General features: G+C 43.8%; 1 protein-coding gene across 2 annotated transcripts in view; it reads left to right on the top strand.

Moving 5' to 3' along the window:
• Nucleotides 1-25,083, top strand: part of ATRX (P-loop containing nucleoside triphosphate hydrolases superfamily protein) — a 134,777-nt gene that overhangs the window by 99,607 nt on the left and 10,087 nt on the right. For both annotated transcript variants that reach the window (XM_086812638.1, XM_086812637.1), the window contains 4 exons: nt 37-340; nt 426-561; nt 18,033-18,088; nt 18,173-18,411. In XM_086812638.1, the coding sequence (XP_086668764.1) occupies nt 37-340; nt 426-561; nt 18,033-18,088; nt 18,173-18,411 (735 nt within the window). The remainder of the gene's footprint in view (nt 1-36; nt 341-425; nt 562-18,032; nt 18,089-18,172; nt 18,412-25,083) is intronic.

Here is a 25,083-nt window from a genome sequence, read left to right as displayed (position 1 = left end):
TAGAAAATTTCTCATAAAGGAGGTATCGTCTCTCAGGTTCCAAAATCCAATTGAAAATGGACAACATGCGGATTCAACTGAGTACGACGTTAGGTGTATGAAGGAACGGACACATGTTCTGCACAAACAATTGATGGGATTTGTACAAAGGAAGGGAGCAAATGTTGTTGAAAAAGAGCTGCCTCAGAAATTTATTTATGTTTTATCAGTAAGACTTTCACAGTTGCAACGTGCACTGTACAATAGATTCATACAATTATTTTGGCTATCGAATGAACAAGGCTCTCTGGTGGCAAAATGTCGCAAATCTCTGTTCCCAACCTACCATGCTCTGGCAAAGGTAGTACTTATCATCTGATACCTGGAGTGTCATATTGGCTGCATAGTTTTTTATTCTGGCTGGTAATTATGATGTACTGGCCCAGGTGTGGAACCATCCAGATCTATTGATTCTTGCCAAAGAAGAAAGGGATGTGCTGAGTGATGAGAGTATGGATGACATATTGTGTGAAGATGATGGACTGTCTAGCGACGATGGAAACAATGAAGCTAAGAAAGAAGGTAAGTTTACAACTTGATTGTTCAAATAATTACAGACCTAATTTCGCTCTTCATAATTACAAATTATAGGTGACTTTTCTTGACACACAGGTCGACATAATAATCTGTCCTGGTGTGAATGAAAGACACATGAGTGTTCCTGAAACTTATGGATTAATCCCTTTGGGATATCCCAAAACTTATCCAAGTTTCATGGTCCTCAATTATGTCCTGAACATGTCTTTTGTTCAAACTACTCCTTACAAATCAGAGGCTCTCAAACCAGTTGATAGCTTGCAATGAGCTTTTTCTTGGGAAAAACCTGACTCCCAATCTTTGAAGTAACAACCCAAAGAATCATGTAAGGCTACTATGGCCTACCAAAAAATGTGTTTTGTAAGTTGGAAATGTGAAGCCTTTTCTACCTTGAAATGATTATGAAATCTCCAAAACCATCGAACGCTCAGTACTTCAAGTAGAAGCCCACCGAATCAGGTAAGACTACTACGGTCTACCATGGCAACAGAAAAGAAATGTTTTGTGGGTTAGAAATGTGCAGAACTTTTCTGAAACTTCAAATTCTCCAGATTTTACCTCCCTGCCCTCCCTCTCTTTTTTTTCGTTCACTCATTGCAACAAAATTTTAACTTTTGCCATCCTGCTTGTGTACCAAATCATCTTTTGAAGATTTGGCATCGTATTTACCATTCTGTGCTTAACAGAGTGCAAGTCGAGATCTTTGGGTAGTGAAAAACTAGAACTCTGATATCAACTGTAACAGGTGCCAAGACACCTTAATTATTCCACTCAAGACAACAAACCACGATACAAATAGAGAATGGATGCTGATGTAGATCCAGTGTATGTACTGTGAGTGTGTGCAATACTCCACCCTGGGGGGCATGAAATATCCCTTCCCCTCTTTCTCTCTGGGCTCCGAAATATAATTTTTTTTTACAGAGCTTTGTGGGCGATAATGTATATGCCATTGGGAGTCCCATTTTTTATATAAACCATGTGAGGACAGTTTTAGCATTCAGCTGTAGTTTTGGCAGTACCTCCCGCACACAGCCTGTGGTACTCAACTAGTTAAGGCCTTCAAACCTTTAGGAGCGCTCGGCCTTGATTATCCTAAAAGCATCCAACCCTGACCTATACTTCCCATACAGCCCATATGTATGTTGAACTCGGTTGCCACTGCTGCTGTTCACTTCCACACATGTGGTCGATGATGACGTCAGTAACCATGCAACCCCGGCAAAACTGTCTATACATCTCACTGCATCCTGTGCACTCCGTAGCAATTTGTACTGCTGATGTGCCACTAATACATACATTTGACATGATAACCCCTGTTGATGATTGTACAGCGACACGTGTGCTGCCATATAGGATCTAACTGACATGGCACTATAGTACGACTTTCTGTATGCCTCCTGTTACAGTTGGAGCACCAGCCCTGCGTAAATCTTGAAACTAGAATATCATAGGAATCCCAATCTGCAGAGCTTTATTAAATGTTTCCACGTGGGAAATTGGCACATTCTGAACAAAAGTTCAAATTTGACCCGGAATTCTCTTGTACCAAAACAGGTTTAAGCCTTTTTGTTCCAATTGAGAACAGGCCTTTCGGGTACCAATACAGGCACAGGCCTCTCTTGTGCCAGTACATTACAAGCCCCCTTTGTTCAATTTGGGAATATGCCTTTTAGGTGCCAATATGGACACATTCCTCTCTTGTGCCAATACGTGCACAAGCCATTTTTGTCCCTTTTCAGGTCATGCCTTTCTTGTGCCAATACATACCTCTTGGGCCAATATGGGCACAAGCCAGCTTTGTTCCATTTGAGAACTGGCCTTTCCAGTGCCAAAGAGCGAGTGACTTTTTCCGTCCATTCTGGAAGGCTCTGTGACAAATGGTACTGAAATATCCATATCAGTCATGAGACGACGCAGCCAGACACACTCAACGGTAGTAGTGTAGGCTGCTCTGTACTCTGCCTCACAAGACGAAGTGGCCACTGTGGTCTGTTTCTTGCTTAGCCAAGAAATACATGAAGAGCCAAGAAAGAAACAATTTCCACTAGTGGAATGTCTGGTATCAAAATCACTAGCCCAATCTGAATCGCTGTAAGCATATAACTGCATGTCACCCCCCTCAGGATAAAGCAATCCAAGAGACAAGGTACCCTGCAAATACCGAAATACACGCTTCACAGCTTGCCAATGTGACAATCGCGGGCTGTGCATGAATCTGCTCAACTGAGATACAGCATACTGAATATCTGGCCGTGTAGTACACAAGTAGATAAGGCACCCAACAGCCTGAGCATCTGTAGTGGCATCAAACAAAATACTGTCATCCTGTAGTGACAGTTTCATCCCAAGCTCCATAGGAGTGCTAATAGGCTTGCAATCCTGAAATTTAAACTTCTCCAGAAGTTTAGCAACATACCGAGATTGCAACAACCCAATGCCTCTGTTATCCTGCACAAACTGTATGCCCAAATAGTAGCGTATGAGCCCCAAATCAGACATGTCAAATGTCTGTTGTAGTATCTCTTTAAAAGCTGCAATTTTGTCATCATTTGATCCCATGAGCAAAAGATCATCTACATAAAGACTGATGACCAGCAGATCTTTCTCTTCTTTCTTTACATACAAAGTGGCTTCTGATGGACTGTTCACAAAGCCTTGAGTGAGCAGGAAAGCATCTATCTTTGCATACCAAGCTCGTGGAGCTTGTTTCAAACCATACAAGGCCTTTTTCAGCTTGCATACTTTCCCTTCATGACCATGTTCTACAAAACCTATGGGTTGATATACATAAACTTCCTCCTCGACGTCCCGATGTAGGAAAGCAGTCTTGATGTCCAACTGGTGAACAACCCAACCCGATGTGCAGCCAAAGCAATGACACACCTAAGTGTCGACATACGGGATGTAGGAGCAAATGTCTCCTCATAATCAATGCCCTTCTTCTGTGCATAGCCCTTTGCAACTAGACGGGCTTTGTACCTGTCAATGGATCCATCTGCATGTCTCTTCAACTTATAGACCCACTTAGTACCAATGGCTTTCTTGCCTTTGGGCAGATCAACCAAATCCCATGTTTGATTCTTTTAATAGAATCAAGTTCATCCTGCATGGCTTTGTTCCAATGCACATTGTCTCGTGCATTCACAAATGAATCAGGCTCATCATCATCCTGTAAACTGGCTACCATAACCATATTTAAATCCATGATGTGTGCATGCTTATTGGTCCGTGTCTCCCTACGAGTACGGCCAGCAAGAGGACCCTCTAGATGGCTGTCCTGTAATGTCCTCAAATACCATCTAGGTATGTGTCTGACCTGTGGAGCCTGTTGCCCCATATTTGGCTCAACTTCTGGCTCAATCTCCTGCTGAATTTCTGCACCATCTTCATGATTAGCTGGCTGTCCTGCACCCTCATGGGTTGGATCACCAACTGTGGAATGAAACTCCATAGGCAGTAGACCTTCAAACACATCATTTTCAGCCTGATTTACATCATAACCAGCCATGGATATTTCTGATTTTTCATCAAAAATCACATCCCGACTAGTGAATATCTTCTTGGATAGTGGGTCATATAACCGGTAGCCCTTGCTCTCACAGCTATACCCAACAAAAATACATTTTGTGGCTTTATCATCCAACTTCCTCCTCAACTCTTTGGGTATGTGTGCATATGCAAGACACCCAAAAGTACGAAAATGTGACACCCAAAAGTACGAAAATGTGATACCGAAGGCTTGCGGCCATGCCAAGCCTCAAAAGGAGTAATAGAAACCAATGCCTTTGTGGGACATCGATTCAAAATATGACAAGCACACATAACAGCTTCCACCCAAAAGATATGTGGTAGCTTCTTTGCCTTTAACATACATCTGGCCATCTCCATGAGTGACCGATTCTTCCTTTCTGCAACCCCATTCTGCTGTGGAGTATAAGGAGTAGTATACTGATGTTTGATACCTCTACTCTCAAGAAAGGAATTCAACATGTGTGACACATATTCCCCCCCTCGGAGAGTCATAACCTTGCATCCTGACTCTGTTTCAGCAAGTGCTACAAAGGGCAAAAATGCATCATATACCTGTGATTTTTGTGTCAACGGATAGACCTAGCATATACAAGAGAAGTCATCAATAAATGTAGCAAAATAGAAGCAACCTCCTAATGACTTCGTCTGCATGGGACCACAAAGATCACTGTGTAAAAGCTGCAACTTTGCAGCGTAGAGCCTGATCACGTGGAAAGGAAAACCGATGCATTTTTCCCAAAATACATCCTTCACATATGTGATCTGGAGGCTTCTCCATAAGAGGTAGGTCTGTCAACATGTTATGTCGCTGCATAAGCATAAGACTACCAAAATTTACATGCCCTATGCGAGCATGCCATAACTCCGCATCAACCATTGCTGGAGTAAGAGTGAATGCATTATAAGCAGACTTATCCACTGGCTGAAATGCATCCAACTGATAAAGTCCATGACATAATGTACCAGTAAGCATCAAGGTCAAGGCATTAGCTTTGTCTCTGACCATGCATTTGTCATCATCAAAGTTGACTTGCATACCACATTGTGCTAAAGAAGAAATGGACAACAGATTCTTTTTTATCCCTGGTACATATAAGGCATCTGTAAGGCGAAGAATAGAGCCATCAATGGCTGTGAGCTGAATCTCGCCAATGCCTTGAACTGGATATGAAGCATTATTGGCACACTGAACAGTTTTGCCAATAGGGGCAGGGCCTACATGACAAAACAAATCCCTGCGAGATGTAATATGCTTTGAAGCACCACTATCAAAATACCAAGTACATGCATGTTCAGTCACACTGAGTGCCTGTGAAGACCAAGAGGCATCATAACTGCATGTGTAAAAGCAGTAATCCTTGTCTTCAACAAAGGAAGCAGTCTCCGGAGGAGTTTTAGAGGCATCATTTACAGACATCCCAGATTCCTTTGCCTTCTCTTTGGCAATCCTTTTCCTACACTCTGTGATGTAGTGACCTGGCTTCTTACAGTAATGGCATTTGCCCTTCTTCTTGGACTGTCCATCACCTTTCTTGGTATCCTGAGATGAACCACCATCACCTGAATTCTGATTTCAACTCTTTGGCTGAGATTTGCCTTTTCCTTTTTGACCTGTCGTAAATGCTTATTCAGCACTTGTGTTCATATTCATGTTCTTCCTGATTTGCTCTTCTTCTAACAAGAGAGCAACAAGTTCCTGATACTTAAGGGACTCAACAGCATTCCTCATGCTGAGGTTCAAAGAGGTATGAAAAGCCAAGTAGGATCTTGGCAAAGAGTTTAAGATGGTGGATACAAGCTGTCTCAGGAATAATCTCATCCACATTGATGAGTTGCTCTCTCAAATCCTGCAGCTTGTTCAAGTGGTTAGACATATCATCTCCTTCATGCATTTTTTGATTTTCCAGCTCTCTTTTCAAAAATGAGATCCGTGCCTCATTACGAGCAGCATACATCTGCTCCAAAGTCACCCATGCATTTCGTGAAGAGCCAACTGAACGAATATGAGGTATAATAGACCTCTGTACTGACAATGCGATAAGTGATAAGGCTTGTGCATCTCTGGCATCCCATGTCTTCTGAGCATTTGTTCTTTGAACAGGCAGAGGCTGACCTGGTGCCTGTGCCTGTTGTCCTCTTCCACGAGCACCCCCTTGGGGAGGAGTCTCTGGAGCCAATGGACCTGGACGTGGTTCATCACCACTAACAAAATCCCAAAGACCTTTTGCCACGAGCACATTTCTCAGCATAAAACTCCACAAAGAGTAGTTCATGCCATCCAACTTGTCTTCCTTAGACAAGTAGTGAACACATCACTGTGCTGTTGATTTGCCATTATGCCAGTGCACAATGCTGTACCTGTGTATCAAAAAACCCAAAAGCAATAACCCTGAAAGCAACTGCACTCCACTGAATACAGCTGACGCAAATATGCCTGCACTCTCAATCCTCTGAATGTGCAACACAATGCACCACTGACTGAGTAGAGCAACAAAAATGGCTCACATAGTACCAAAACGCCCAGAAATGCCCAAAGTTACTGCACCCAAAACCTTGCAAAAAACCTGTAGAGATTTCTTTGCAAGGAAATCTCCCTGTATCTGCCAGAAAATTTTCACAGAGAAAATGTCCAAATTTCAAAACATGTAAGGCTTACCAAAATGTTATTTTGCAGGTACACTCGATTGTTTGCTGTACGGAACAGTAGTCAGGTACAGATTGACTGCAGGCTGTACGAAACAACAGTACGGAAACAAGCGCAGCGGGTACTGGTCTGTTGTACGGAGCAGGTACGGTCGACTGTACGGCTACTGTCCAGAGCAGAGTACTGTACGGAACTGGGCGAACCTGCTCTGCTGCTGCTGGCGTCTGACTGTACGAGCAGCTGCAGAGTTCTGAACACAACTGGTTGCCTGCAAGTGCTGTACGGAGCTGCAGGTTCTAGGCGTGCAGCTGACGGCGAATGGTACGGACAGCTGGGCGACGAACTGTACCGGGTGCTGCTGGTCGCCTGCAGGTATTGTACGTAACTGCAGGTTCTAGGCGACTCTGTACGGACAGCTACAGGGTACGGATGGCTGGGTGAACCAGGCTCTGATACCAAATGAAGGAGTTCAGCTGTTAGGGTTAGGGTTTGGAAGGTACTTCAGCAAGAGGCGTGAGAGTCAGAGAGAGGAACACGACTGCTCATGTATTGAGTGTTGATAAAATGAAGTACAATAGCCACATAAAGATGTGACCTAAAAGGTGTGTTCACATGGTCTGGCCATAAAGTGTGCTAGGTGGACCAAATCACTTATAAACCATTATAAGTGAAACTAAGCTAAAACTGGGGGAAAAACCCTCCACTAACTGAAGTAAAAAGTGCCCCAGTAACCTACTGATGATCACTAGCACTCCCCTGGGTGCATACACAGCATAAAACCCAACACGGAAGGGTTGAATCTATGCTTTTGCTTTGAGCTACCTCTGAGAGAACTACGATGTAGCAAGAGAGGGTAGCCGCGGCGTCTAGCCAATCTAGGATGTCAGCATCTTCAGTGTGAGAACTGTGTAGTGAGGGTATGAGAGTGAGACGAGATGGTGAATGAAGAGCCCGCACTTTGGTCAGGCCCAGTTTCGAAAATGAGCTCCCGCTTGGCCTGTCCAAGAAGAGAAAGCCAAAGTGTATCGGAACCCCAATCATGAACAACACGTGCATGCCTTAACCATGGCCGGCCAATGAGAAGGGAATATCTGCCTTGAATCTCTGGAAGGCGAATGACCACAAAATCCATTTTGAATTGGAGATCTTGCATTTCAACCAAGACTCCTTCCATGATCCCGAGGGGAGTCACAGCTCGTTGATTGGCCAAGGTGATGGAGAAGTTGGCTGGTCTGCTCATGTGGAGGCCTAGAGCTTGCAGAGTGTACTTTGGCATGATGTTGACACCTGAGCCATCGTCGATGATAACACGAGAGAGAGAGGTTCCTTTGACCTTTACAGTAAGGCGAGTGCTCTTGTAGTCAGTTAAGGAAGAGGTGGCCTGAATCTCCAGACATGTGGATAGAGTAGCTAGACCCTGGAGTGGTCGGTCATCACTGGCTAGTGGATGTTGGAGGGACCAGCCACCGCCCGCTAGCATGGGGGGTAAAGAACGCAGAAGAGCCTCGGTCTCAGCTCTGGCCTGGGGGACTAAGAGAGAGTAGATCATAGAGAGAGAGATTGTAATGAGTGGTTTGATGGAGAGCCTTCATGGACAGACGGGAACTTCCAAGGGTATTGGGATGGGCCGGAGGCTGGGCTTGGAGCTCTGCAACAGCATCTTGGAAAGCTTGGTCAGTAGCAGAGGGTGAAGGTGGTACAGAATCCTCTACAGGGGATGGAATGGGGTCCAAAGGGAGATTAGAGGTGGCACGTTGGGTGTGAGTAAGGACTCCTAGAGTGGCGGGATTGGGTGAGGAAGCCACTTGTGGAATCACTCTATTGGAAGAGGGGGAGGGAACTGGGGGAAGCTTCATCGAGATGAAGTTGGTGGTGGGGAAGGTGAAGTCGGAGATTGGATTAGCTGAGGTGCTGGCCCTCTGCCTAGGAAATCCCGGCTATAGTGGACCTTAGCCTCAGGGCAGTGACGGCATGGCGGCGAGCCTTCAGGAAGTGAGCATCCTCCCTAGAAATGGCCGTATTCGCCACAGTGATAGCACATGATAGGCTGATTGGGCTGATTGAGAGGGGGTCTATTGGGGCGTGGGTTTACGGAGGAGGGGTTGGCTGCGAAGGTGAGAGGATTCCCGGGTGGTGTGGAGATGAGAGGGGGAAGGGATTGGGACTGGCTCAAGGTGTACCCTGTAGGGGAAAGACAAGGTGAAACCAAGTGGGATGAGGTGCGGGCCGAAGCTTGACCAGCTGGCTGTTTTTGTTGGTGTAGTTGCCGGAAGCCCTTCAAATAGTAGCAATTTGCATCAGCGTGGCTGGCTTGTTGACAGAAGCTACAGTACTTTTGCTGAGGGCATGTGGGAGCCGTGTAGCCCGCGGATTGACAGAGACTAGACCACAGGTGCCGTCTGGCATCTTGGGTAGCTTTAAGGTCGTCGATTTCTTTGCGAAGCTGAGAAAGGGTGTGGATTTGAGGGCGTCCAGCTCTTTCTTGAGGGAGGCAACTGGATCAACAGGTTGGATGGGGTCAGCAGGGCTATCACCACTCTCTACAAAGAGTAGGTGAGCATCTTCTAATTGAGTGGCCATAGCTTTGAACTCTTCCAAGGTGGCATTTGGTTTAAGGCTTTCCTGTAGCTTCTGCTGGGTAATGCGAAGAAGTGCCTTCTCGACGCATTTTCGGATCATGAAGTCGCCTGGAGGTGCTGTGAGACGACTAACGAGCACTTGGGTGCGCGTCATTAGCTCTGCTAAGGTTTTGCCCAATTGGAGTTGGAGCTTGTCCAGCTTGTCCACGATCCTCTGCTGATAGTTGCTGGGTCGGAACATGGTGCAGAAGTCGGTGCAGAGGGCTGCCCATGTCAAAAAATGGTTGGCCTCGAATTGGCTATACCACTTGTCTCGGCGGAGCCTTCGAGAGTAGATGGGAACAGGGCCAAGTAGGCATCCTCTCGGACTAGACCTCTGCTCCGACACATGGCGAGAAATCGTTGGATGTGATCATCAACATCTTCAGTGGAGGACCCTTTGAAGGTGGGTAGTTTGACATTGACTCTGCCCAACACAGTGGCCAAGGCCTCCGGTTGGCCGCCCGCGTGGTCCATGAGATTGTGAGATGCAGAAGAAGATGAGGTATTTGGTGATAGGGGAGGAAGAGGTAGGTGTGGAGGAGGATTTCTTGGTGGAATGGAGCGAAATTTCTTCCTTTGGTAGAACTTCAGAGGGCTAGAGGGAAAGCTTTTGATGGGGCTATCGTCAGGACCATGTGAAGAACATGTTTGCCGCATGCAGTGGAGAGGATTGGCAAGAGTTGCCGTCAGAAAACACAATAGCCAAAGTATTCACTCCACTTCTGTAGACTTTGATGTGATGAGAGAATGTCCCACCCGGCATGCCAAATTTTGGTGTACCTGTAGCCAGCTTGAGTGGCCCAGGTCCCCTACTCACGGTGGACTCTCTCTCATATGACAGTATGTCGAGCCACGGAGTCTACTCACATGAACTGCTCAAACACCTAGAAAGTGCTAGTGCATAGTAAGAATAGCCTATGATGAGGAGAGAGATATAAGGTGCTCACGTGCAGGTGCTCAGTGAACATGAGTGAACGTAAGTCCTCGATGAACATAAGTGATCATAACAGCACAAGTACTGAAATAACAGTGAACTGCAACAACCATGAACAGTAGCAAGAGATGAGAATAGCCAAGCCAAGACAATCCACTATATAATCCCAAAGAGTACAAAGAAGACCCACTGTCTGCACACACACTAGCGTCTAGACCAATGGCCAAAGGGAAACCAAGGGATACATGGGGTGCACCAGGCTAGACTACCTGTAAGAGAGAAAACAGTGCTGCTATAGAGGAAACTATAGGGCTAAGTGCTCCAGGGTGTGATACAAAACTGATGATGAGGATGTGATATATATCTGCTCTCCGCCAGGAATGCGTGTAGTAGCCCTTGTTAGAGGTCACCAAAAATAGTCTATTGTAGGTGAGTAGCCGACTCCAGTGGTCCACAGGTAGGTAGTCTATGTGCGTTGCCATTAATGGCCGATTGACTATGGCCATTAATGGCTGACGATCAGCCCAAGTCCAGGTTGACATATTTAATGTTGAAGTACGTTTTCTCGTGCTGACATTAGATAGATGCAAGTTATTCGCATATTATTAATACGATTATACCTCGTATCAGTAGATATTTCTGTTTGGATTAATTCTAAACGATGTTTTAATGATTTTTTGCCATTGTTTAGCCATTCTTTTTGGATATGTTCCATACTTTTGATGGCTATAATCTGCGTTCAAAGTGTGTTTCACCTTTGACACTTTTCCATGATTATTTATTTTGCACTTATTTTAAGTGTGGTTTGTGCTTAATTTCTTAAGCCTAAGACAAATTCTGTCAGGCTAGCTGTCCCGTGGTCGGCTATCCACCAAGTCCAAGACACTCCAAGTCACTTTCCCTTTTGCCATGTCATCTGGAGCTGTTCCCTCGACAAGAGTGCTGGCTACAACTCTACAATCACAAGGATCCACACAATAAAATATGTGTCCCCTCTTGTACTATACAGGGCACATAATGTGTCTCAGAAGATACCACACATCCTGCATCACATGCTCAAATCCAGCAAGTCTCTCAAAAACTTGTAACATGTGTCAAAGACATGCTTGCCATATCTAAGTCAACAACTCAGACACCGCATTGAACTAACCTCGAGAAATCCACCCACATAGTTGGTTTGTGTATTTGCTTTCTCTACCCCTCAGAGACATTGAAACCATCTGTGCAGTAGTGACTGAACCAACCACTTCCCTCTGAGGGATTATCAACAGTTCCCACAAAAGATGAATATCAGTATGGAACTGAGCCTTGCGGTTTGACTATCTTCCCCTCGAAGTAAATTTTCTCCAACACCCCCGTCCCACTGAACCTCCAAACGAGCCCCTGACCCGCGAGGATAGTCTTCCTAGTGGAGCTTACAGTATGGACCAGGATTACTGTGGGGAACATGATTGGATTTGACGGATCATGGGCGAAGGCCTCAGGAGGCAGGCATTGGTGGTATACTAGTGCTGACTAGCATGGTTTGTGGGATTGAAGCCTTAGTCTCTGGATCGGGGGTGATTCTGGATGGAATCTACATTTTAGATTCATGGATAACTTCGGTTACTGTGTACGGAGACAGCTGTATAGGCACCCGGACGGGCTACAAACAGGCGCACAAAGAAAGCCGTGTTATTTTTGGCGAGCTTGCTAAGGTTGGCGCAACGGTATTTTTGGGGTGTTTCTTTCTTTAAAAAAACATGGAGCGTGAGAAAGTATAAAAGCACCTATCTTTTTGGAGGAAAAATGTCCAGCACTCTCTAGTTACCTTATTAAAGGCACCCTTCTTTTTTATAGGGGGAAAACAGATGGTGTTTTTTCTACTTATAAAACTGTGGGGTTGGGGGTCTTCACTTCTCCGGATGTGACGAAACTTTGGAGACGGTCTATTGCTAGGCTTCACAAACGGTTTCCAATTCTCATTGGTAAGTGGATACTTTTGTCTGTTTTTTGGTCTTTTCTTGCGTGAAAATTTCCTCCCTTTAATTTCTAAAATTCAGAATAAGTACACAGTTTTTGTGCAATACCACCTTTTTTTTATCCTCCATGGAGCCTCCACTTCGCTTTAATATGACGATCTGCTGAAAACTATCCCACAACCGCTTCCTAAAACCTGAGATAAAGTGCGGCAGGAGGCCTTGGGGCTTGGTCTTCGAACTTTTCGAGATGGTGGGTGCTTCATTTGTGGCTAGAAGGGCCATATGAGAGCGAACTGTCTGTAGGCGAAGAAAGCGCCCAAGGCAACTCATATGACCAAAGTAAAAGGTAACCCTAGAATCTCTTTTGTTGATACTACAGTTCTAGATCATAGTGCCTGCATGGTATGTAACTTTTACATGTCGGTCTTTGGTCCTAATGATCTTATATAGATGTATGGATTGGTATTGGGGAAGATTGTACATCCTTTTTGACCCTGGTAGTACTCACAACTTAGTTAATGCCAAACTTGTGCAGAACTTGAGAGTGGAGACGTAGCCAAGTGATCATGTTTATCGTGTTAATTTGGCAGCAGGGCATGGATAGATTTGGCACCGGCGAGTTTCTCACTTTGTTGATCGCCATCAATGATTATACCGAAGCTCTAGAGTTCTTGATTATGGATCTAGATAGGGTTTATGTTATTCTAGTGAAGGAATGGATTTATAGCCATGGTGTTCATGTTGATTGGAAGAGTCATACTTTGTCCTTTATTATGGAGGGTCTCCCTATTTGTCTTCAGGGTGATTTAGCGGTCCCACCCTCTACTTTTGTAAATTCAGTAGAACTTCATAATATTATTGGAAATTTAGATTATGAGGTGTATCAGTGTGTTCTTGATTCCCTTCCATGTAATGTTGATTGTAGTTTGAATATGGGAGAGACACACGCCTTAGAAGATATTAAGGTGGATTTTGCCTCGGTCTTTCCTGCTGAATCGCCTTATGGTTTACTGTCGAGTAGGTGGGTAGATCATAAGATTGATTGGGTTCTAGGATCTCAACGTGTGAATATCGCACCTTACAAGATGGGCCAGGTGGAAGAGGATGAGATTGCCCGACAAGTGTTCGAATATCTCTGCATGAGATAGATATGCATGAATAAATCTCCCTGGGGAGCTCGAGTGCTTTTAAGGCACAAGAAGGATGGTGGATGTGTGAATTATAAAAAGTTGGATAAAATTTTTGGGGAGCTTGAGTGCTTTTAAGGCACAAGAAGGATGATTTTTGGTGGATGTGTGTGAATTATAAAAAGTTGAATAAAGTTACAATAATGAATAGGCAGCCTCTTCCCAGAGCGGATGATTTGATAGATAGGTTGTAGGACCCTCTCAGACTAAATGGAAGCAGTATGATTGGTTAGCCATTTATGACTGTGCTTGGTGCCGGTGAGTAGCTACGGGCACAATGTTCGTTGGGGTATTGACATAGTTTGTCTTTTTTTTGAGCGTTAAGCACTTATGCTAGTCCCAGGATTGGAGGAGGTCTTAGGGAATGTTGTATTGGCAGATTGATGTGGGGTCTAATCTGAAAGTGGCCGACATTCAGGTAGGAGTCTGGTTGTGTTTAGACAAGGTCCAAAAAGGAATTGATCACTCTAGCTTGGATTCATGGGTCTAAAGGAGGTCTCATATGGGACGATAGAATATGTTGCATGTAGGATTTCCGGATGTATCTATATTTATGTTTCGGTGTTAGTTGACCGAAGGTGAGATGCATTGATTTTTGAATCAATTATAGGAAAGAGCGAAAAATGGATTGGGGATTGCAGATGATTGGAGTGCTGTTGTGGATATGATTGGATCTAGGATTGGGGTGGTGAAATTCTTTGTTTCGGTGGTGAAGTTGTTATGTTTTGCCTGTTCTGAGTGGAGTTAGGAAACTGGTTGGGTTACCAATGGATCTTGAGGTGCGCAGATATAGTCTGTAGAGATCCCTACTCAGAGATTGTATCAGTGATGGTATTTCAATGGATTTCATGGATAGATTTATTCTTCTATGAAGGGTTAGTTTGTGTGCTGGAAATCACTAGCAATTTAAGTATTCAGGGTCCGCAGATTAGCGAGTGATAGATTTGTAAAACGTATATGGGATACATCTTGGTGGTATGGGACGCTGGGGTCTACTTCATGTGGTTTATGGGTTTTCAGTGAGGTAGATGTTTTAACCTCCGATATTATCTAGAACTTGTGACTGCTGGATGGTAAAACTAATGTTTTACTTGCCTTTGTTCATGAGGCAGCATTTTTTTATCTAGAGAGCCCGTCTTTTGAAAAAATGTCTACATGGGCTTGTGAAACCGTTTGAAGGAGCTCGTGCGTTGCACAAATCATCCCCTTCGAGCTCCTCCCGCACTTCCCAAGTTTCGTGCCCGCCATCTCTCAGGTTGGTTGTGCTGATTGCCTTTTTTCTTCGATTTTGCACAAGAAACATAGATTTTGATATCTGGGGGTTTTCATGCCAATGGGCTTGTGAAACCGTTTGAAGGAGCTCCTCCGCTGCACAAATCATCCCCTTCGAGCTCCTCCCGCACTTCCCAAGTTTCGTGCTCGCCATCTCTCAGGTTAGTTGTGCTGATTGCCTTTTTCCTTCGATTTTGCAAAAGAAACATAGATTTTGAAATTCGGGGGTTTTCATGCCAATGTGGCAATCTTGCCTTGCCTTTGTCAGGATGCCTCGCACTAAGGATGCCATGTGGGCCCATGTCACTCCTGTACCAAGATATGGTGGTTCAGACACCCAAAAGTGGAAATGTAATTTTTGCAAGGTTTGCTCAGGAGGGTCCATAATCCGTGTCAAGGCCCGTTTCACAAGTTTAATCAGGAAGGCATTGGTGCATGCAAACTTGTGTCTGCAAACATCAAAGCTGAGCTACAAGAATGGAAAAGAGAGCAACTGGCGAGGATGTGGTTGTGGGCCTCTGTCTGAGGATATTGAGGCTAGTGAGGATATAGGTGAGGCATCAAAGAAAGAACGGTTGGGTTCAGAGGAAGATGCATAGAGCCAAGTAGGATTCGGGGATGCTCCCATAGTAACACGAACCTCTTTCCCCACAGCACCTTGCTTGGGACAGTGGTGACAGGAGAGTTTCTATGGTCACACCTATGAGAGGCTATCATGGAGATAGGCCCACAAAACATAGTGTAGGTGGTCACTAACAATGGTAGCAATTGTGTCTCTATGGGACGGATGCTAGAGGAAGAGTTCCTGTAGATTGTATGGACTCCATGTGCATTCCATAGCCTAGACTTGGTCATTGAAGATCTTGCAAAGATTAGGTGGATTGCTGACATCTTTGACACTCCGCGTAGCTTGGTGAAGTTTGTTACGAGGAGGCCCAAGCTATTGGCAATGTATCGTGCCAATAGTGACCTTGAGCTTCTTAAGCCCTTACAAACCAGGTTTGCATATATGTTCATTGTGGTTGAGAGGGTAGTGAGAGTCCGATAGGGACTCATGTGCACAGTGGTTTGGCGAGAGTTGGTGAGTTGTGAGGAGCATGAGCACCAGAAGGCATTTGCTTTTGCACGCAAAGTGGTGCAAGAAGATTGGTGGAAGGAGACAGAGGCTTGGTTGAGCGCTCTTTAACCAATCTACAGTGTTCTTCGCATCATTGACATGGAGGGCAGCACTCTTGGACTCTTGTACAAGTTCATGGACCAGATTGGAGAGGCCTTAACTGATGCACTCTCTTGACAGATGAGAGGTACTCAACGTGCCGAGTTTGAACTTTGAACATCCAACTAGTTGCCTTCTTGTTGTAACTTGTATCATAGGCTTTAGCTAAGAGCTTTGATCATTCATGGCTAATTTTCAGGGTTGAGGACATTCGACGGGTTTGGAACGATCTGTGGGATTGGTTCCATAGACCAATCCATGATGTTGTCCACATATTGCCTCTCTTTGGCGGAGTGAGGCGCAGTTAATGAAGAGTTGGAAGACGGATGGCAAGATTACATTCAGAAATGGATAGGAGGAGACGTAGAGCTCATGAGACGCTTGGAGGATGAGCGGCTAGTGTATCGGAATGCTAGCCACACATTTGGTAGACAGACTGCATGCATGCGAGAGAGAGCTTTACCCAGTCTCATGGTGGGAGAAGTAAGGAATCACAAATAATAACATGTATATAATACATTGATCAATGATGATTATACTAACAAAGTTTTTGTATTTTAATGGCAGAAACGTCTCGCCATTCGAGTCCTCTTAGAGGATTGTAGGTTGAGTCTTTGTGAGAGGAACTGGAGCACATGGGCCCTCTTCCATACAAAGAAGAGAAACAGGTTCTCTATTGCTCAGTTGGAGCATTTGGTGTATTCCCATTGTAATCTCCGCCTAATTGAGTAGTCCGGCAATCCGATAGAGCCTCGCCAGATTAAAATCGACATTGAGAAGATGAAAGATGTCCTAGAGATTCCTTAGGAGGATGCAACATATATGCCATGTTATATGAGGAGTTGATGGCACTTGCTCATGCCACACGAGCATCTACACCAGCATTATCAGGAGGTGCTAGTACTAGTGCAACATTTGAGACGAGTGCGGCCAGCTGGGGCAGCATCGTCCTCTTCTGAGAGTGATGCTAAGTCTACCGAGGGGGCTTTTGATGAGGACATCGAGGATGTTGAGGATTGAGTGCCCAGACTTGAAATTGAGGACTCTAGTCTTTGGGGCTATCAGGCTCTAGTTTACTGTTATCATGCATGATTGCATCTATTAGCATGCTTTACTTTGTATATTTTAGACTTCAGTTTTCCTTTTTTGTATCAGCTCAGGATTTAGACTTTTTGTGATCACTTTGAGTGCTCCATGGCCTATGTCACTCTTGCCTGCAAGCTGCGAGCCTGCTCTATATATTATTTCTTGAGTTTTGAGTAGTTGCCATTATTGATGATGGAATCCAGATCTTGATTCTTGATGTTGTCAGTTTATTTATGCCAATTGGTCGGTTGGTTGTCCATTGTAATTGGGTCACCCAGATTCTTTAGTTTTAGCTTGTAAACATGTTTTAATGTGTAAATGATGCATGTTTAATATTGTTTTGCAAGGAAGGCAACATATTTTTTACATATTTAAACTTATATATAAATTTTGGGGCATGTACCCCCCCCCCCTCCCTTTGTATGAAACGTTTATGAAACGTGTGGCAACTATGGGACTGCAGAGGCAGACCCGTCGCTCCTCTAGGAGGAGGATGGTGATGGCATTGTACTCTATGGCCCCGGTGTCTCCTTGGACCCATAACACCCACAATGATCACACGCAGGAGATCATTAGCACTATGGTTTCTAGGCATATCTAGCATGTGCGCTGCAATGAGGATGTAGTCTCCTTTCTGGAGCGGCCAGCCATGGAGGGGGTGTCGCTTCTTGTTTTGAGGTTATTATATGGAGGGTTGTAGTCAACCAAAGGGCAGACGTTGTAGTCAACCAAAGGGCAGACGTTTTACTGTTAACGAATAGAAGTATCTTTTTTTTTTTGGGGGGGGGGGTGGGGGGCGTGGAGGTGTTTAAGACTTGTGGCATAAGATCAGGCTTTGGAATGTGAAGCATGTTGTTTGTGCATATGATTAAGAACATCCAACTGCCATCTAGAAATTATTTGCAACCGATGCGCTTCTAGTTGTCAATTTCTCTGTTAATTTGTTTAAAAGTATGTTTGTAACTGAAATGGAGTTAAATCTTACCTCTCTTTTCTGCTAGATAAGAGAAGTAACCAAAGAAATTGCAGGAGGACTGAATCAGACAGTATGAAGATGGTACAACCACTTGTCTCCTTGTTATTTATTGCCTGATATCTTGTGAGATTTCTTTAGTTAATTTTTTTCAACTTGTTTTTATAGATCGAAAGCCTTGACTGGTGCAAGGACTTGATTAGTGATATGCCACAAGGAGAGTTGGAGAACAGTGGGAAACTGGTTTTGCTGTTAGACATACTGTCCATGAGCTCAGCAAGGTGTGAAAAGGCTCTAGTGTTTAGTCAGAGCATACCAACCTTAAACCTTATTGAAAGTTTTCTTGAGAAGATGCCACGTCCTGGAGGAAAGGCTGGATACTGGAGGAAAGACAAGGAGTGGTACAGGTACATGTTGACTTCAATCTTTCATACTAATGCAGGGTTGATTCAGAAACTGAGAATTTTTTGCATCATTCATTTAAAATTGCAAGAATTTAACTGAAAAATTTTCACGTCACTCATTTAAAATTGCAAGAATATAACTGAAACTTCGAACTTTTTAACATCTTTTACTGATACACTTTTGAGTAATCATGAATACATGTTTGAGCCAGTACTTTTGTCGAGGATAGTGTTTGCAGAAGGTAATCATGATGATTTTTTTTTGATATCATAAATGGGAGACTTCACATCTCTCAGTTTCTTTGGGGGGAAAAAGAGACTTATATCAAGTATGCATAAACCATTACATATTCAAGAAAAAACCCATCCGAGAATGCAACGCGTGTGCAAGCAATTTGGGAGCTGATGTGGATTGTTGCTTTGTGGATTTCTGCAAGGCTTTTGATTCCGTTCCTAGGTCATGGCTTCTTTGGCGATTGCACGCCGCGTTTCATTCAGTTTGAATGAAACGAAACGTTTCATACGAATGAAACGCGTTTCATTCGTGTCCACCTGTGGAATTGTACGATTTAAGCGTTTTTAACCCATATTCATTAGTTTTAACCTCAAAACATGTTTTAATGTGTAAATGATGCATGTTTAATATTGTTTTGCAAGGAAGGCAACATATTTTTACGTATTATAAACTTATATATAAATTTTGGGGCCTGTAACCCCCCGTTTTGTATGAAACATTTTTGAAACGTTTGGGATTTGAAAGAAACGTTTATGAAACACGGTTCATGAAACGCATGGCAACTATGATTGCAGGATATCCACTTCCCACCACCTAAGATGATTTGGGGTGTCATCATACTAAATGAGTTCGTGTGAAGGACCTCACAGTAAACTCATCTTGGACTTGTGGAGGGATTGCAGTGCCACCTCAATGCATTGCAGCGTACCTAGTACTAATCCTCGGGATTAGTGGGCGGATCTGTTCCTAGAACAAAGTTATGAATGGAAAGTGCATGAATGGTGAACCAGATTATAGAGCCAGTTGTCAGATGTAGTTTGAGTTTCCCATGTTTATTTCCAAGATTGGGAATGTCTTTGACTTGGGAGACAATTGCTAGTTTTGCCTAATCCGGCAAGGTTAGGGGTGCCTTGAGATTAGGAGGAAGAAGCTAATTTGGGGGGCTAAGGTTATTATTAATAAATCCATGTACATTGGCTATTTATAACAAGATGGTTATTTATAGCTAGAATGGGCTCTATAGGAGTGAAACATGGTTTATTGTTATCATAACCTCACTGTTTGTCAGAGTTCGACCAAGACTCCGGCTACACGTGTGACAGAGCATAGATCGGGCATGGTGAAGGATTGGCATGGATCTATGGGAGTTAGACCTTAGCCTCTGGCTCAGGGGTGGTTCGAAGCATAGAACCTACGGTTGGGAGGTGAGCTAGCCTGCACCCTAATATCTAAATCTAGATTAATTCTTGAACACTTAACACCATGAAACCTTTAATATTGCCATTAGACAGTCGACAGAAAGAAAGCACCATAGATTTCATTGGTTGAATTGATTACAATTTGCATGTGTATGAAGAGAGGTTGATGCACACACCTCTTCATGTTTGATAGTGTAATAAAAGTGTTCACACCTAATAAATGTCCGCAAGTCACTTGTAAATGTCCATACATTCAAACTTGAATAAAATACTCTAACTAAAGAGAATGTCCTATGCATCCTATATATCATTACGAAGCTCCTGATGACGAGTGCCACACATCTCTCCATAGATGATCTACAAATCTTAGAATAAATGAGCATTATATCCAGCAAATCTCCCCCTTAATGATTTTCTTGTTCTCTTTGACACCCATTATTTCTTTGAAGAACTTAAACTTAGCTTTTCCGAGTGGTTTGGTAAAAATATCTGCTGCATGATCATTTGTAGAACACTGGATTCTTTGCAATCTAGATACAATTTTGATTGTGAATAGGTGTTGGTCCATTCTGATTGAACATCAATTCGCCAAGTAATTTTCTCAGCCATACACATTCACATACAACATTCTTTGCTGAAATATATTCAGCCTATGTTGAAGATAACACCAAGATTGATTGCTTCTTACTTTTCCATGACATAGCACTTGAACCAAGAGAGAAGATATAAGTTGACTTTCTATCATCCACATCTACTGCCCAATCGGCATCACAATATCTTGACAAAACAAGATCAAGTGTGGAAACATATTCAAGCCCAAAATTATATGTGCCTTTTAAGTATCTCAACACACGCTTGGCTGCTAGCCAATGAGAATCGTTTGAATCAGCCATGTGTTGACTAAGCTTGCCCACCGCATAAGATAAGCAATATCTGCCCAAGTGATAGTCACATAAATGAGACTCCCAATAAGCTATCTGTATAATGTTCCATCAGCATCTACTTCATGGTTGAATGCTGAAATTTTCGGATTTGGCTCCATGGGTGTTGTAATGGGTTTGCAATTATCCATGTCAAACTTTTCCAACAGCTTTTTCACATATTTGGATTGAGTAAGAAATAAACTGTCATGTTGTCTCCATACTTCAATACCAAGAAAGTAATGTAGTGATCGCAAATCCCTCATGTCAAATTATTAGAAAGATTCGCGTTATAAAGGATTTGTTGCTTCTAGTGATAATAAGATCATCCACATATACAAGAAGCAAAGTAATATGATCTTCTTGATGAAGTATATAAAAATTTGGATCACACCTACTTCGGCTGAAGCCGCTTTGCAATAAAAACTCATCAATACGAGAGTACCAAGCTCTTGGAGGTTGCTTGAGACCATGTAAAGCTTTTGATAATTTGCATACATGATGCTTCTTGCCTTTGACAATAGAACCTTCTAGTTGTTTGATATATACGTCTGCTTCCAAATAACCATTCAAGAAAGCACTTTGACATTCATTTGAATGACATCCCAATCATAATATGTAGGTAATGCCAAAATAGTCTTGGCAGTGTTCATTTTAACCATGAGAGCAAATGTTTCATCATAATCAACACCATGAACCTCGCTTTATGTTTGTCAATACTTCCATCAGCTTTATACTTGAGTTTGTACACCCATTTTGTTCCAATTGCTTGCTGTCCTTTTTGAAGTGCAACAAGTTGCCATGTTTTGTTCTTCATGATGGAGTTGTACTTCTCATCCATTGCTCGCTTCCATTCAAAGTAGAGACAGGGAGAGTTGAGCGCGTCTTCAGAGCCGAGGAGCTCATATGGAGAGCCAGGGAGGAGAGGATCTGCCAATTAGAGGTTGAGACAAAGCAGCATTACATATGTCGTTGCCTAGTGTACTATGAGATTTGTGGGAGGTTTCATTGTCTGTTCCATGAGGGATTTGGCCCACTCTCTAGGATCATTGACTTGATGGACCAGCATTGTGTAGGGCTCATCTTGCTCGAGAGTCGAGACACAGGGACAATTTTTTGAGAGAGCTTTGGCCCCAGCCACCTGGACCCCTCTCCCCTACCGCCAACCATCACCGGCTTCTTTAGGACCTAGGAGGAGGGCACTCATGTAGTTGATCCCGTGGACCCATCTTGGGCTGCTGCAGATCCACCTCGCTGAGAGGAGTTACCTTGGACCGGGCCTCTGCATTTTAGCATGCCCTACGGCCCCAGCCCCCCCGGACCTTGAACACAATCCCCTTATCAGCTCCAAAATCCGAGACATGCTCCATCGAGTTAACTTTTAACATGATGTTGCTATTTTGGAGAGTTGTATACCATCTATTGGGGGCTGATGCTCCTCTCATGTTTCATGCTCCTTGTATTCCATGATGAGGTTTCCATGGACAGTTTTGTATCACTCTAGTGAGATAGTTTTGATTTGTTTTATTTTATTCTCCATTCCAACATGAGATATGCCATGACCTTCATTGTCTCACTTTGGTCTCATAGGCCTATTGTGTCTATAGTAGATGCTTAATATATCTGTCTTTCTATCTTTTTTTCTTTGTTCTCTCTCTCTCCCTTAATGGGAAATTGGCACATTTTTTACGAGGAGGTAGAAGAAGACTATTTTCAGTTAAACCAGTCCGTATACGTGCTTTTTGATATGCTTTCTTGCTTCTCCAACCTTTGGTACATCCAGCACATGATTACCACAATGTTGTCCAGCCCCTATATTTCCTTTTTAGCTACTAGTTCATGGATATCTGCCTGCTGAAAATGCTTTAGAGCATTTCTGTGGTCGACAATTCAACCTAAAGCTGATTTGTGCCTGTAAATTACAACAAATTCACTGTTAAGAGCTTTTATGAATTCTTTTAACATACTCTACATCCGCGAGCTTGACCATTAAGATCTCCTATGTGGTGGTTGGCACACACATGCTTTTATATCGATGCTAGTGGAGCATAGCTGGTTGTGGCAAGTCACTGGGGAATGGGGAGTGAGGTTTTTTTGCAACAAAAGCTTTGGAATCGACTCTGGCTTCTAGAAAACATGTTTGCAAATTGTTTCATTGCATGAATGTCATTTGAAATCTAGCATGTTATGACCATGAAGCTTTTATCTGAAGGAATCCTTGATAATATGATCATATTATAAGGTGGGTCAGCCCTCTGCACCCTTGTTGTTTGTGTCATCTAAATTTCAGCATTTCTATCTTGTCTGGTGTTGTGCCATTTTATCTTGTTTATTACTGCATGTGATGATGTTGCTTTCACGCATGATGCGGAGTAAGCCATCAGTGCCACATGAGATCATCTTGGCTGAGTTTGGAGTATCCTTTGTGGTTACATATGCACTATGCACTCTTTTGGACTATCACCTATATACAGAGTACAATGCTAGATGCCGAATGCCTTCTGTGATTGGCCTCTTTCATGCAGCTTACAGGAGAGGTACAGAGTATGTCTTGGTACTCACGGGTGGTTAGTTGTTTTGATCGACATGGCTTTTTGATGGGCCGCCTCTCCCCTTGTTCACATATTCACTGTTTCAGACTATCATGTATGGATGCATACTGCCTTCCACAATTGGCGCTTGCATCCTCCATGGAGTGTACATGACAGGGATAGAGCATGTCTTGATACTTACCAGTGGTCGGCTGGTTCACTCGACATGGTGGACCACCTCCCCTCCCTTCCAGTGTAGTCTAGACTCTCTCTTTTTGGATCTCCTCAAGCAAGACATAAACCGTCTTTTCGATCTTGACTCGACAAGGCTTAACACAAGCGGCAATGGATGTCCTAACTAGAGCTCCGTATGAAACTCCAATTCTACACAGAGCACTTCTACAAGTTTGTGAGCCTTGGATACCTTCATAGGCACATGTCATAGTCTGTGTGAATTGCCGTTGGCCAATTGAGAGTATCATCACACTGTCTATGGATTGAGTCTGTTAGAGTAGAGGTTCCTCGGGAGGCACATCTATGCAAGGTATGCACGACAGGGGAGGTGGAGACCGAGGAGCGCCCTATGTTCAGAATGCCCACCCTACTATGAGATTCATGAGAAATCTTATTCTATGAATTGAGTCTATTAGAGTAGAGACATTTTCCAGGACGCACATGTATACGATGTATGCACAACATGGGAAGCGGAGATGGAGGAGCGCCATATGATGCCCACCCTACTACAAGATTCACGGGAGATTTTATTGATATGGATTTGCCCCCCTCTCACGGATCATGTATATGAGGATGAGAGATGCTTTGGCCTGTACACACTAGAGCTTTGTCATCATTGGGAGGTTGTGCTCATTGAACACCTAAGAAGTTAGAGCGAGCGGGATGAGCGGGATGCTACCCGGACCTCCTTTACAGGCTTATTTTCACTACATCTGCCCATGACAGAGGATCTCACTCAAGTTTCACAGGGACAGATGGACCACACAGTCCATCGACTACATAGCAAAACACAGACCTTGTTACCCCATGCACCGGCAGAGTCACTAGAGACAGTGCTTTCCCTTGTGAGAGCGAGACACGGCTGCCCCAAGGGATCCTGACCTTCCAGCCGCAGAACCAGGACATACTCCATCGACATGGAGAGGTCTCATTACAGGATGTGGATGTCATCACAGGTTTGAGCTCCGTTAGTGGAGAAGGATGGTACTATTATGTCAATGATGTGATAGCTCAAGTGGTAGAAGTGTTTATCTAGGACCAGGAGGTCCTGGGTTCAAAACGCCACATGGTGCTTCCTTGGCAGCATTGGCTACGGGCGGATAAAGAAGCACCTACGGGCAGCTTCCTATGCGCGGTGAAAGATGGTAACTACGAGAGGATCTCGGGCGTAAGGCCAGTCGGGGGGGGGGGGGGGGGGGGGGGGGGGGGGAATGGTACTATTATTGGATGAGGAATGCATTCCTTCCACGCCCTTGTAATGGCACTTTGTATTAGCCACATGGCTGCACGTACTACCTTTTCATCGACACATGTTCATAGTTTAGGTAGCTAATTTCTTAAACAGTTTTTGGTTTTTCCTATGGATCAGTCTTTTCATGGAGCTATTGTATTACTTTAATCTTATAGACCCTTTGGGTCTTTTGAAGACATTAGCGTATCTTTCTTTCTCTTCTCCTCTTTTTGCAATAAAGACTGACCTAAATTATCTAAAATTTTCACCCTTGAGCCAAAAATTCTTAAGCCACAAGAACCTTCTCTTGGGGACAGGATTCTTG

Source organism: Cibotium barometz, chromosome 18, assembly GCF_041138505.1.
Source record: "Cibotium barometz isolate CiBa-2024 chromosome 18, ASM4113850v1, whole genome shotgun sequence".
Lineage (NCBI taxonomy): Eukaryota > Viridiplantae > Streptophyta > Polypodiopsida > Cyatheales > Cibotiaceae > Cibotium > Cibotium barometz.
The sequence above is the reverse complement of the archived record's forward strand: the minus strand, read 5'-3'. Positions and strand labels throughout refer to the sequence as shown.